The sequence below is a fragment of the Mesocricetus auratus genome, unplaced genomic scaffold (assembly GCF_017639785.1).
Source record: "Mesocricetus auratus isolate SY011 unplaced genomic scaffold, BCM_Maur_2.0 Super-Scaffold_100676, whole genome shotgun sequence".
NCBI lineage: Eukaryota > Metazoa > Chordata > Mammalia > Rodentia > Cricetidae > Mesocricetus > Mesocricetus auratus.
This window is the reverse complement of record NW_024429266.1, coordinates 148,586,256-148,600,758: the sequence shown is the minus strand read 5'-3', so window position 1 is coordinate 148,600,758 and position 14,503 is coordinate 148,586,256. Positions and strand designations below refer to the sequence as shown.

General features: G+C 40.3%; 1 protein-coding gene across 1 annotated transcript in view; it reads right to left on the bottom strand.

Annotated features, from left to right (window-relative positions):
* Nucleotides 1-4,714: 4,714 nt before the first annotated feature.
* Nucleotides 4,715-14,503, bottom strand: part of Gfpt1 (glutamine--fructose-6-phosphate transaminase 1) — a 44,327-nt gene continuing 34,538 nt past the window's right edge. Inside the window, exons 15-19 of the mRNA XM_005071116.4 lie at nucleotides 14,345-14,459; nucleotides 11,282-11,409; nucleotides 10,168-10,335; nucleotides 9,348-9,509; nucleotides 4,715-8,667 (exon numbers count right to left, since the gene is read on the bottom strand). Of these exons, the coding sequence (XP_005071173.1) occupies nucleotides 8,623-8,667; nucleotides 9,348-9,509; nucleotides 10,168-10,335; nucleotides 11,282-11,409; nucleotides 14,345-14,459 (618 nt within the window). The 3' untranslated portion in view covers nucleotides 4,715-8,622. The remainder of the gene's footprint in view (nucleotides 8,668-9,347; nucleotides 9,510-10,167; nucleotides 10,336-11,281; nucleotides 11,410-14,344; nucleotides 14,460-14,503) is intronic.

The following is a 14,503-nucleotide window of genomic DNA, read 5'->3' as shown; positions in this document are numbered from 1 at the left end:
AGGCTCTGTAAATTTGATTCTGTCATTTGCCATTTTATGTTCTGGATTCTAGCTTATGGGAACTGCTCTGAAGCTTTTATTTCAAGTACATTATACTAGAAAGGGTTTGGGTTTGCTTTTGATCAGGGCTTGGGGCACTACCGAGGCTTTTTGGGACACAGGTTGGGAAATGTCACTTACAATGGGAAGGGAACATCTGGGTAGACTTGTCCCACCCTAGTGTGGAGGCCTGCATTCTCCCTATCATATGTGCATCTCTGAAGAGCTTCATTTGTAACATGACCTTGCTAGGATGTTCTACTTTGCTAAGGCTTCCTGTCTTTAACCAGCTTTCATCTGTACCCTGTCTTGGAATACAGCTACTAAAACAGACACCTAACAGATGCCCCTCCAGCACAGCCAGTGGCTTCTGTACTTTATTTCTTCACAGATCACCTACTTAATTTGAATTTGGGGGGTTCAAGGTTGTTTTTGTTTTCATTTTTATCCAGCCTAAGTTTTCTGAGTAAGTTTGTTGGGCTACCTGCCCATCAGACATTCCTTAAGACACTCTCTCTCTCTCTCTGTATACTCACATCCTGCTCTGAGTCATAACCACCTTGTGTACAGTAAAAGACACAAAGGTAACAGAAGACAAAGTATATACACTTGGGCATTTGTGTCTGTTAAGTAAACACTTGAAAAATTAGGACTTTACTAGCAATGCATAACTTTCTTCTCTTACTTGAGACTAGCCCTCAAAGTACTAGAAGATGCTATACAGACTGCTGGGGGAGAGCTGTCATCAACAATATTACTCAGCATTGGACCTGGCAAACAACACTGACCGGCCAAGCCTGCTGCGCCCATTGGTGCAAGTGGCAAGTCTGTTGGTAGAGGGAAACAGAAATTCTTTTTACTGGATTAGAGGTTACTAAAGTCATTCAGAAGCCCAGGGCTGGGGAAGCCATATGTCCCAGTGTGGAACCTACTGCAGTTAGATCGCCTTCTATGTAAGTATGCTTATGTCTACCTATTAGAGCTGCTGCCCGCTTTGATAAGAGAAGCTTCTTGCAGTGGCCAGAGTGATGAGAAGTGACGGCATTAAACAGGTCATCTAAGCACCCTCTTGAAGGCTCAGGAAATGGAAGAAGGGTAACAAACCTGGACGCTGAAGGGAGGGGGAGAGGAAGTGGCTGGAGCACTGATTTCTGGACATCACTGCTGTGTCACTCGAACTCACAGCAGCAGTGATTACCTGCACAAGACTTGATCTACCAACATCTTATGGAGGGAGAAGTTACTCATAGGACCCCACCCTTCCCTTAATGATTTATATGTAGTGATGGCTGCTGAGATAGGAGACATTTTCTCAAGTGGTGTGACCACTGGTAAGGTGACCATGTTTGTGTGAGCAAACCCTCGTCATGCTCCTGTAAACCCTAAATTGAGTCACACACACACAAAAAAAAGACCCAGAGGTAGAAGGTAAGAGGCTAGTTGAGAAAAGGGCAAGAGACAGTAATTGGGGGGAAGAGGGGTATATGATCAAAATACATAATATATACAACAAAAATGCCACAATGGAACCCATTATTATGTATAATTAATATATAATACAGACCACTTTAAAAGTATCTTGGGGACTGGAGATATGGCTCATGAGTTAACTTGCTGTTCTTACAGAAGACCTGTCTTCAATTCCTAGCACTCACAACAGGCCAAAGTCACCTGTAACTCCAGTTCTAGGGAATCTGATCCCCTCTTCTCTAGTCTCTGCAGGTACCTGCACAGGTGGGATACAATCACACAGACACACAGATACACAAAAGCAAAATGTTTCTAAGTTCCATGGTATAACTTACTTGTGACTTTGGTTTTTGTGCTAGGTACTTTTTTCCTCAAAGGATTTTGCTTTTGCTTTTAATAATAGGCATAAAACATACATATATACATAAATGTATATATACATCTATACATAAATACACACATATACACATAGGGGCCTATGGAGGGTAAAAAGGGTGTAGCATCCCATGAAGCTGGAGTTACAAGAGGTTGTGAGCTGGCCAACATGGGTGCTGAGAGCCATGCTCAGGTCTTCAGGAAAAACAATACAAGCTCTTAATCACTGAGTCATCTCTCCAGCCCATTAGATATGTCTAAACCACACAGCATACCACTGAAATTAACAAAATTAAATGTTCTCCTTTTCTCACCCCAATGAGATTGATCTTTTAAATGTACTTAAAACATATAGAGGAGGTATACTGGTAAATGAATGGGAATAGTAACTGTATGCAGAAAGTTTTCTAATTATTTAAAGGCCTTTTTTAAAATCATATTTTCTTTTTTTTTTTTTTTTTTGCTTGATTTTTTCGAGACACAGAGGGTTTCTCTGTGGCTTTGGAGGCTGTCCTGGAACTAGCTCTTGTAGACCAGGTTGGTCTCAAACTCACAGAGATCCGCCTACCTCTGCCTCCCAAGTGCTGGTATTAAAGGCATGCGCCACCATCTGGGTAAATCATATTTTCAATTACACATCCATACTTCATATTCAAAATATCCTGAAAAGGAATACTATCTAAGCATTAATTCCTGGGTGTGCCCTTCAGTCTTGGACATAACTTGTTATGCTCATATTCACTCAAGAAATGGCAAACAACCACGTTACATGCTCACTTCCTGCAAGCAGCAGTTGGGAAGGCCACTCACAGTCTGATAACTTCCCTTTGCTGTAGCAGCATATTGAAAAGGAGAGACTAATTTACCTTCAGACCTCTGCTGTGTCCCCTCATCCCAGCAGCTGAAGAACTATTCTGTTCTCAGTACCATCCCTGGGCAAGCAGACTCTTAACTTTTAGGACTTCCTGACTCTTGTAAGTGCTCAGTAAAACCAACAAGAAATTGAGGCAAATTTAAAGAAACTGAGTTTTATATCAAAACCATGATGGGAAGGTGAGGAGGTATATGGTCCTTATAGCAGAGAAGTGAGGAGTTAGAAGACCAGGGGAAGAACAAATCCAGAGGTTGAGTGTTGCTGGTGTTTTTTGTCCCTTCACAGCCCCAAATAAGCACACAGACACTGTATTAATTATTAAACTGTTGGCCAATGGCTAGAGCTTCTTACTAACTAGCTCTGTCTTAATTACTAACCCATTTCTATAAATCTGTGTATTTCCATGTGATCTTATCTTACCAGATAAGGGCCTGGACTTGTTACTCTTTCTCCCACTAAATGGTGTCTGTCTGCATTCCCCCTCTGCTAACTTTCCCCGAATTCTCCTTGTCTCCTAGTCTTGCCTATCTTCCTGCCTCTATTGGCCAAACAGTGTTTTATTCATCAACCAATAAGAGAAACATATATACAGGACATCCCCCATCAGTTGAGCTGTGTGAGTGGCTCAATTATACCATCTGTAAGCATTGCAGCTCAGATGGAAAAGTATTCTGGCACTCGGGGGCCAAGGAATACTACAGATCACAGCAAGCTTATTCTGGCACTCGGTAGCCAAAGAATACCAGAGGTCACAGCAAGCATAGCAGCTTACAGACCAGCTCCAGGGAAAGGCTTCCCAAGTATAACAGCTTTGCTCTGGCAGGAGTTTTCCCAGCAAAGTTGGAAGTTGTTACAGTACAGTTCAGCCCAGGTCCCCTGACTATAACAATTCTGCTTCGTTGGGGTAAGGTTGCCCTGCTCGGCTCTGCTCTTCTCTCCTCTGCTCCATTCTGGTGAAGGAAAGTCTCACCCAAGCCTCATTCAATAGACTGATTGAGAGGGAAGACTCCAGGAGAGTGGCGTTGGGTTAGGGTTAGGGTTGCCTCTGCCAGAGTGGAAGAAGACAGTCACAAGCTGAACAAGCACAGGGCTTATATAGGGCTTCTTAGGGCTGAGTTTTTCTGGGGAGATTTCCAAGGTGGGGATTGGTCAGATTTCAATCCCTGAGCTCAGATTGGTTAGATCTTGTGCTCAGAGATTGGTTGGTTTTCTGCTCTGGCTCAGGGTCAGATTTAGCTCTGGTTTCAAGGCCAAAGTGTTTTTCTTTCACTGGTCTTTTTTAGCCTTATGGATCTAATTTTAGGGCCAGGGTGCATTTCTTCCACTGGCTCTGATTCTAGGGACAAAGTATGTTTCTTTGGCTCTGCTCAGGGTGTGTTTCTTACACTGGCCCTTTTTCCCTACGCCATCTACTTTGGCAGCCAACCTGGGACACATCAGCATGGACCTGCTGTTTCCAGCTCTGTAACAGACATCTAGGATGTGCAAGTGCCAAGCCAAGTATAGCAGCAACACTCCCTTACTCCCTTCACTCTTCCTACTCTTGCGGCTGCCAATGCAGTTTACCACTTCTGATCACGTTGTCCAAAAACCTGCTAAAAAATTATTGTTTTAAAAATGTAAAGTATTATGTGAAAGTATATGTATGGGCTGTGATATCAGAATTTTATCTAATGATTCTTCATAAAACAACTGGAAAGCTGGGATATAGACATGTGGTTCTGGATATCTGCAAATTGTTTGTTTTTTAAAGCAACAGAAATGAAATGAGCAATATTTACTAACAATGAAAGTAAAACACTGGCTGTATTAAAGTCAGCAGAAATTTTAAAATGTTACATGCATGTGTGTTTCAAACACTGGTAAATCCTTCAAAATGAAATACTATGAATTGTGGCCTAGTCTGTGAGGCCTGGGGTACTGTCCCAAGCCCTGCCAAAAAGGAGTACATACAGCAAGGTTTTGGGTAATTTATTCACAGTTCCGGTATAGTCGTTGGATTTAACAGGACATGAGGATGAAATAACCATATGGCTCAGAAAACTAAACATTCATTTAAAAGAATACAAAATCAAAACAGAGCAATGATTATTCTAACCCCCCAGTCCCACAGAAGTATAATTTAAACAAATATCAAAACTTTATTAAAGGAAAAACACATTCAACCAGTGAACATTCAAAAAGACTATTTCTATACCCACTCTGGAAACTAGTACAAAAAACAAGCTTATGTGAGAATTTTCCTAAGATGTCCTCATCAGCCTTGTGATATGGTGTCTTTTATAATACAACACTCTCAGGCTAGTTTGGACTTACAGTTAACACAGCAGAACTTAACAGTCTTGCTTAATTATGGACATTATTATGTGAAGCCAATGTTGTCAGTTTTATTATGTCACTATCCCAGATCTGAGGGTGTTTAAATTCATCAAGCTATGAAGATACTGAAATACTTATTAACAATCTTTAAATACAGTGAGAAAGACCAACTTATATGTTGAAACTTTTAAACTTGAGAGTAAACAAAGTCATGAGAAATCCGTCTCGAAGTTTAAAACACTGTTGTATTCTTGGAGATACAACTCACCAAATGTGGATGTCATGAACCAAACTCTCTTTAACATTCCCTTCCATTCTTTGGCCTTCCTAAATTCAATATGAATTATGAATTCTTTTTCAATAAACATATTCCAATGACATTGTGCTTTTAATTTTTTTAGAAAAATCATACCAGTTATATAATAAACAGGTAACCTTGGTTTCTTTTATTGCTACAGAATATCCTAATTGTAAAAAACGATAAAAGACTGACCCCCAAAATTGAAAGTGTGTTTGTTAAAGTTCAGCTAGTTTCCTTCTCTAAAGAATGACAAAAATGACTTTCAGAGGAATATTACAAGAGACCAAAAACGGGTTCCTTTTCTCTCATCTTCAGAACTACTCAGGTAAGAGCCCTGGATTCAGAAACAACCTGCTACACAGAAATGCTCATGTTAGCTTTCTAAACTAACAGCCTCCTGCACAGCACCCTGTGACGTCCCTCTGAGGAGCAGGGACACACAATGGCTTATCATCTTGGCATATTATTAACTGCCATTCTTTCTAGTACCATAGATCCATGTATTAATTGTAGACAGACTGGAACAACTGCTTATGAACATGTTCCAAAATGTGGATCACTGTTTAAGTAAACAAATCTCTTCACAGCATTTAACACCACCTCAGTCCAACTCCATCTTTCCGCTCTCCCACCGGAGTCTTCATAAAAACCAGGTTCACCAGGGACAATCAGAGCTGCCCTGAAGATTTAGCTCTGCTGCCCAGAATAGCAACCTGCTCATAGCAGGTGTTCATGCACAGCTGCTGACACAGTCACAAACTAAGAGTGAGCAGTGCACTTTCTATAGCCTTTTTACTCCTATGGCATTGAGGATTTTCTTTTTTAAAGCTGACTTCAAAGTAATCATTAACTGGGCCATGTGTTGGGTGCCCACCCCATAGTTCTCCCTGTCTAGCAAAGGTTCCCAGGAAATGATATAAGTGTGAACTTAAAGTTTAAACACACTATAAGAAAGAACTTTTATAGAAAGTCCCCCCTTTGCAGGGTATTTCTATTTTGAAAGATTAAATTTCTGTGTTCTGTATCATGCCAATTTTAACTGGGCTTACTCATTCACTCAGTAGCTTGCCTCAGTAAAACATTGGGATGTTAAGGATTAATTTAATAGAAGAATTTAAATTTATATTAACCAGGGTAAAGCAAAACAGGATAGGGAAGAGAATAATATTTGTTTAGGAAATACTACTCTGGTCTTCATTTGGGCTTTTGACTGTTTGGTCTTTAGGATTTGTCCTGGTTTGGAGTGTGTATGGAAGGGAAACTGGTGAATTGCTTCAAAGTCAGAGCCAGACAGAAGAAAGTTCTGATGTTCCATTACATAAAGGGTGATTAGCAAAACTGAACTGTGTAATTCAAAACAGCTCCAAGAGGACTCTGGATTAGTAACTAATGACCTAAGAATACTGTGGTGATCATTTCACAATGTCTCAACGTACCAACACCATCCTGTACTCTAGAGCAACACATTGAGGGAAAATAAAAACACCACCAATACACACACACATACATACATACACACACACACACACACACACACACACACACATACACACACACACACACCCATAAGTAGCGATCCTATTACATCAAACAAGAAATGACATTACACACATGCTAAACTAACATGAAATCTTGGAAATCATTAGAACAGAGAAACATAACTAAAGCAGCTACATGGGATAGAAACTGTGGCCCCGTCTTACGTTTTTAAAACTCAGATTTCCAGTCTCCATCAATGAGAGTGAAACCACATCAACTCTGTCTTCAATCCACCTTCACAAGAAGCCTATACTTCTATCATAGCATGAACTGCTTAACAGCAAGTTCAAACACAAAGAGTGAGTTACCAACTCCACTATTGTACTTTCACAGTGTAAAAGTGAAAGCTTTTTTGAAAGAAATGGACCTAACCTGAATAAAACACACTTTCCTAGAGCCCACATGATCTGACCCAAATATCTCTATGAAGAAATTATTCTACACATTTTGGGGTGTAAAACTAATGTTCTATTTTAAATACTTTATCCCAATAGTTGACTTCCATTTCTGATACTATCAACATGAATGCATGTCAATATCACCTATTTATATTGCAATTGATTAGTCCAAAACAAGAGTCAAGACAATACAAAGTAAGATATCTAGAAAGCAACTGTAAATTTCATGTCATTCCACAGTGGGAAGTATGTGATATTCTAAGCCTCATCTATCACATCCACTGAAGATCAAATGACCAGTGGAAGTGTGCAAATCTCACAAGTAATCAAAAAGAACCTCCAAACTCACACCGAGGAGATGCTTTCTGCAACAAGACAGGGAAGGAAGAGAAAATGAACCTGCAGGAAACTCCTGGGACAAAGCTCAAGAGAGAACTGAACACACCAATGCCAATTTGAGACGCTTGATAGCAACTCTGTGCTGTGATTTCAAGAGCAACAAAGTATGTCATTCAACAGTATTCTTTTTTCCTACAGTTTCAAGGAAATGTGAACTACTCTTAGGAGATGAAGAGCCAAGGAGTAGGATGCCAATGTCCTATCTTCAAATATCCAATCACACTGGCAGTACAGATTTGCAGTGTCACAAAACTGCATGGGCTTCTACTCAAGTGTGGAGGACTCAAATGCACTGTAACACACTGCCCACTATGTCCCTCTACCTAGAGACGACAGCCATGTTTAAACTAATCTAACTGAACTTAGATACAAGTCTCACCAGGTTTTTTAGATGTATAGTTTGATTTTAAAAATAAAACAGAGATGAGTTTCAAAATAAGCCACAGCATCTTCTACTTACAAATAATGTAACAAAGCCTTCAACAGGTGTCCAGAAACTAACACACACTGGCTTTTGACTTTTGACTATTCCAATGAAATACACTGGTCTTTCATCAGTCTGACTGAATCAAGGCATGGTAAAACAACAATCATCTCAAAAACTCAACAATCCTCCTTGAATGAAGTGGAGGACCCAGAAATTCATTATGCAGTTCTTTAAACAACACCATAGCTAAAATCTCTTTGATTTTAGGTTTAGATTTAAATTCTATTAATCAAACTCCCCCATGTATTATTGAAAATGAGGCAATTGCACAAAAATCATTAATTGAGTGGATAATTATAACTGATATATAAATAAGAATTTACTAAAAAAAAAAAGCTTTCAGGAGGCAACAGTTTAAATCAAAAATTTAAATACAAAAGGTATCTTATGTTGCTTAACTGTCTTAAGTTTCAGATGCTTTTTACTCTACAGTTACAGATTTGGCAAGATTCCGTGGGAAATCAACCTGCAAAAAAGAGAATTATATTAGAAAATATAATCACATAAATGTATCTTGGAAAACAACCAAAAAACAATAGAGGAAGGTGCTAACATATACAGAGAGAGCTACCTCAATTCCTCTATGGAGGTGGACCTCACAAGGAATCCTGGAAATGCATCCGGATATTTTAGTTCCTATAGTAGCAAGAAGACTAAGAATGCTACAAGTCCTGCAGCCCTCATGGTGGGGGAGATCCAAACATAGACTTGTTCCACCCAAAAATGCCAATCACTTCCTAGTAAGAAAACAGCCCCTTCCCCCAGTAAGTCTCAGGCTTAGAATAAACACCAAGGTTTCTTCAAGTCCTAGGGTAAGAAGAAACCAATGTGAACTATGAAGTGGGCTGTGAGACGATACAGGTGTAACACAGATGGGATAGATTTTTCAAGTGCTACTGTTAAAAAGTTGGGAGGGGCTGGTGAGACACAGAAAGCAAAGGTGTTTGCTACCAAACCTGAGTTCAATCTTTAGGACCCACAGACAACCAATTCCTACAAGTTGTCCCCTGACCTCCACCCATGAACATGACACAAGTATACACACAAACAAGACAAATAAATGTTTAAAATAAAGTTGGGACTAAATGTACCAAGATGTACCATAGTCAAAAGCCACCCCATAGTTTTACAGAAGTAGTCACTTACATCGTAGCCTCTCAGCACAGCCAGATGGAAAGCCAGCAACTGTAAGGGGATCACACTGAGAATGCCCTGCAAGCAATCCACTGAGTGGGGAACCTTGATTGTCCTTTTTGTGTTCTTAATGGTTTCAGTATCCTCCTTATCACAGATCACGACAGGGCGCCCCTAGGAAAGAAAACACATGAAGACACAATAACCAGGAAGCCCATGCTGAACAAGTGGGCATGTACTCCAAGCTGCATGACACACAGACATGCTCTAACTGCTCATGTAGACAGGCAGAAACAGGTTTTGCGGAATTCAGTAGATTTTTTTCAAAAAATTTACACAAGAAACACCAAGCTTAGTACTTGAATACAGGTCTGCATTTCTTTGAAGTTCAACTTTATTTCCAGTACATTGTGCTTAGGGAGAAATATCTTCTGAAATTAAAATATAAACCAGCTGATGGAGAGGAGAATATAAGCAATCATAATGTTTGTGTAAACTCTAAACACAAGAGTTTCTTTTAAAAGAAATAATAATGTTAAGGTAAAAAGAAAGAACATTGTGTTAACTGACAGAAGAAAGAATCTGGAGACTAGGTCCTAGCTGGGTTCAGTTCTTATGAGAGCTGATCATGAGAGAAATGATTCAGGTTAGGTTACATCAAATCTGAGCGTCTGGCTCCCTATACATAAATGGCAAAGCAAAGGAGTTGACAAGCTAGCATGTTTTGTGGTCATCTACCAGGCCCTGGTTCATCACTGTTAGCTTAAATTCACCTTTGTTTTGGTAACTCCACTCATAGACCGCTAGGCTATCCTCACAACACTTGACCTACCTGCCGTGCAACCACTTGCTGTAGAGCGTTCTGGCACTTGGCATAAGTGTGGTCTCGCATGATGATCATGATGACAGGCATCAACTTGTCCACCAAGGCCAGAGGACCATGCTTTAGCTCACCAGCAAGGATGCCTTCAGAGTGCATGTAAGTAATCTCCTTGATTTTCTAGTATGAAAGAACCAGGTAAGTCTTTAGTTCATTTTTCAAAATTCTACTTTTAAGGAAGTATTACACAGGTCTACTGAGAAGTATTAGAGAGCTACTGATCTGTTCCTATAGCTAACGAATTAACAAATCATTACTTCCAAAACACCAACAACAAGCAGTGTTGAAGGGTGACAAGAGTATTCTTAAGGATTCCGACTATCAAGAGCAGCCATGCTGTGCCTTATATTTCACTTTAATTTCTTTTTTGTTTGTTTGTTTGTTTGTTTACGAGACAGGGTTTCTCTGTATTGTTTTGGAGGCTGTTGGTCCAGCCTGGCCTCGAACTCACAGAGATCCGCCTGCCTCTGCCTCCCGAGTGCTGGGATTAAAGGCGTGCGCCACCACCGCCCAGCTTCACTTTAATTTCTTATCTGATGAACCTTAAATCTGTCATTAATATTTCAATAGCCCGTACACCCAATTTAAGATTGCTAATCCCAAGTTACCATGTAAACACTCTTCTTGGCTCTCACTTTTGAATTAAGTTCTGTGGCACCTTCTTAAGGTAAACAAACTTCAACGAATACATACGGAGGCATGTTAAACATTCTACAAGTATGTGAGGAATCAGCAAGATAAGGATGCTTGCCACAAAGCCTGACAATCCAAGTTCAATGTCCAGGATTCAAATGGTTGGAAGGAGAAAACTGACTCCAGCCTAAGCTGCCCCCGATTTATACACATGCACTGTATCATGCCATCTCTCCCATGTGTATACACACACACACACTCTCTCTCTCTCTCTCTCACTCTTCCCCCCCCAATGACTGGCAAGGCTCAGTGATATGTTGATTGCCTGGCTCTCTGTGGGTTAAATCTCGACCACTGCAGAATAAATAAAAGTATTTTGTTCCCTGTCCCTAAGTCATTACAGTAAAATGAGCTTGTAAGTAAGAAAACACACCAGGGCTCCTTCAAGACACGTAGCGTAGTGATAGCCTCGCCCCATTATCAGGACTGACTTCTGGTGGTAAAGCTCTGTTGCCAGCTTCTGAATTTCATCATCCATGCTCAGCACTTCCTTAATCAAGTCTGTTAAGATAAAGAATAGCCCAGAGTATGAAAAAGGAGCAATACATTGAACAGATAAAATAACAATGCTATACTGGAAACAAACAACAAAGTGACTAGTATTTCCTCTCTTCTGTGGTATCAGCATGAAATTCTTTTAACACATGGAGGTAAAAGTGGAAAGATCTTTTTAACTATGAAACTACAAACCACAGCCTCAAGAGTAAGATGAAAACTTCATCTATTGTTCACTCCGTTCTATATCAAATGTATAGAAAACAAAATACAGAGCCTTGGTTTTAGGAGGGTGTGCCAGAAGCCGCTTCCTGTGACAATTAAGGAGAAAAGTCAGAATTAAAAAAAAAAACAAACAAAACAAAAAGACTGGCCGGGGAGTGGTGGCACATGCCTTTAATCCCAGCACTCGATGTGAGTTCAAGATCAGTCTGGTCTACAAGAGCTAGATCCAGGACAGCCTCTAAAGCAACAGAGAAACAGTGTCTCGAAAAACAAAAAAAAAACCAAAACACACAAACAAATAAAAACAGACTGAAGGGATCAGAGATGTAGTTAGTTCAATTGGTAGAATGCTTGCCTAGAATGCACCAATGGCTTGGGTTCCATCTCCATAACTGCATAAAATTGGGCACAGTTGGTAACACCTATAATCCAAGCACTCAGGAGATAGAGGCAGGAGAATCAAGAGTTCAAGGTCATCCTCCCCTACATACCAAGTTATAGTCCACCTGGGATACAAGAGACCCACTCTCAAAACCCAGAAACAAAACCAAACATAAAAATGAACAAACAAACAAAAACCCACTTTTTCAAAAAGAGAGATCTTCAAAACACAAACAATCAGAAAAGCCACAAAACAAAAAGTAACCAAATGGAGCATAACTCTAGACCCATGGATCCCTTATTGGGAGAAGGGAATCAGAAGTTTCATCCAAAAGGTAAGCCAGACAGCCCTGAAGAAGAGATGAGAAGTCCTACACACAGGACAAACTACAGTTCTCAAAGCCTCAAGTCAGGTCCTGCCTGGTCTGCAGACAGTGAATCCTCCAGCAATGGGGTTCCATCTGTTACTTTCTATGGCCAGACACCATGTTAGAAAGAAACATATTTCTTAAAATGAGCTGGAGAAATAGCTTATTGGCTAAGGGCACTGACTGCTTTTCCAGAGGATCCAGGTTCAAGTCCCAGTACCCGCACAATAGCTCACAACTATCTACAACTCCAGTTCTAGGGGATTCCATGTCTAAAACTCCAGTTCTAGGGGATTCCATGTCCTCTTCTGGCCTCTATAGGAACCTGCGTGCATGTAGTGCACAGACAAACATGCAGGAAAAATACCTATACACACAAAATAAAATAATTAAATTTAAAAACTACACTACTTTAGACCTTGACACAAGTCAAGGAGCTGGAGTTCAAGGTGCAACACACTGGTGGGAGACAGCTGGAGAGGGAGGGGACAGACTCTGACAAGACAAAAAAGGACAGGCAGCAGAAGGCTCAGCCCCAGAAGTGAAGTATGGGAAGACTGTTCTAGGTACCTAGAAATAATTCTGGAGTGGATAGGCCTGAGCCAGCTCTGAAGTTCTAGCACAGCGGTTCTCACGCTGTGGGTCATGACCCTTTGCGTATCAAAGGACACTTTCACAGGGGTTGTTGCCCTAAGACCATCTGAAAACACAGAGATTTATATTATAATTCATAACAGCAGCAAAATTATAGTTATGAAGTAGAAACAAAAATAATTTTATGATTGAGGCTACCACAACATGATGAACTGTATGAAAGGGTTCTAGCATTAGGAAGGTTGAGAACCACTACTCTAGCAGAACATAAAAATCACAAAAGATTCCAACTTCCCAAAGCCATCCTAAACAGAAAGGGTAATACAGGAGGCTTTACAACACCCAACTTCAGACTACAATACAGGGACAGTGACTGTTAACATGTGGCACTGGCATAAACCCAACAAGTAGACCAACAGAATAGAGGAACCAGGGGTAGACCACATGGTTACAGCCACCATTTCTAACAAAAATGTTGAGAAAAACTGACTTTAAAGAAAAATAACCTCTTCAATATCAAACATGGATATGGACAGATTCATTATTTTTCACCCTGGAGCAAAAACCAAACCCTGAAATTACTGGAGAAAAACATATTGTGAAAATATCTCACAAGAAATTGGCACAAGCAAAGACAAGGACTTCCTCAAAAGGACTCCCACTAATACTGGAAATGATCACAAGAACTGGCAAGTAGGACTGCATGAAATTTAAATCTCCTCAGCTTTGCAAAGTGCAGTATGGCAGCTGATGAGGCTTACCCAGAGTGTGACTATTGCTAATTAAGAAACTTCTGCACAGCAAAAAAACAATTAACAGGGTGAAGAAACAGTCTATGAAATGGAGTCTTTGCCAACTGTGATCCAATAGATTAATATTTATCAGTTTATAAAGCACTCCAGGGCTGGGGATGTGGCTCTGGTGTTAGAATGTTTGTCTAACATGTACATAGCCCTGGGTGCAATCTCTAGCATTGTATAAACCAGGCATGATGACACACCTGTAATTTCAGCACTCAGGAGGTAGAAGCAGAAGGATTAGAAGTTCAAGGTCCCACCAGGCATGGTGACACACACCTTTAATTCCAGCACTGGGGAGGCAGAGGCAGACGGATCTCTGCGAGTTCCAGGACAGCCAGAGCTACACAGGGAAACCCTGTCTCCAAACACACACCAAAAAAAAAAAGGACAAAAAAAGAAGTTCAAGGTCATCCTTGGCTAAATGGTTAAGTTTGAGGCCAATCTCAGCTATGTGACACTGTCTCAAAACAAATAAAAACCATAAAAGAAAGAATAAAAGGAAAGAAAGCTATTATCTGCTATGCTAATAAAAGTTGTTTTTTAAAACATCTCTAAAAATGAGTATCTTCATACCTGGCAGCCGCTTCAATCCAAGCATGATCTCTTTACGCCTCTCTTGCATGGAGATCCTGTCATCACACATCATGAGAGCAAACATCACAAGGGACACAAACTGGCTGGTATAAGCCTAAAACACCAGAGAAAACAAATTAATTCCAGGTGCATCTTAAG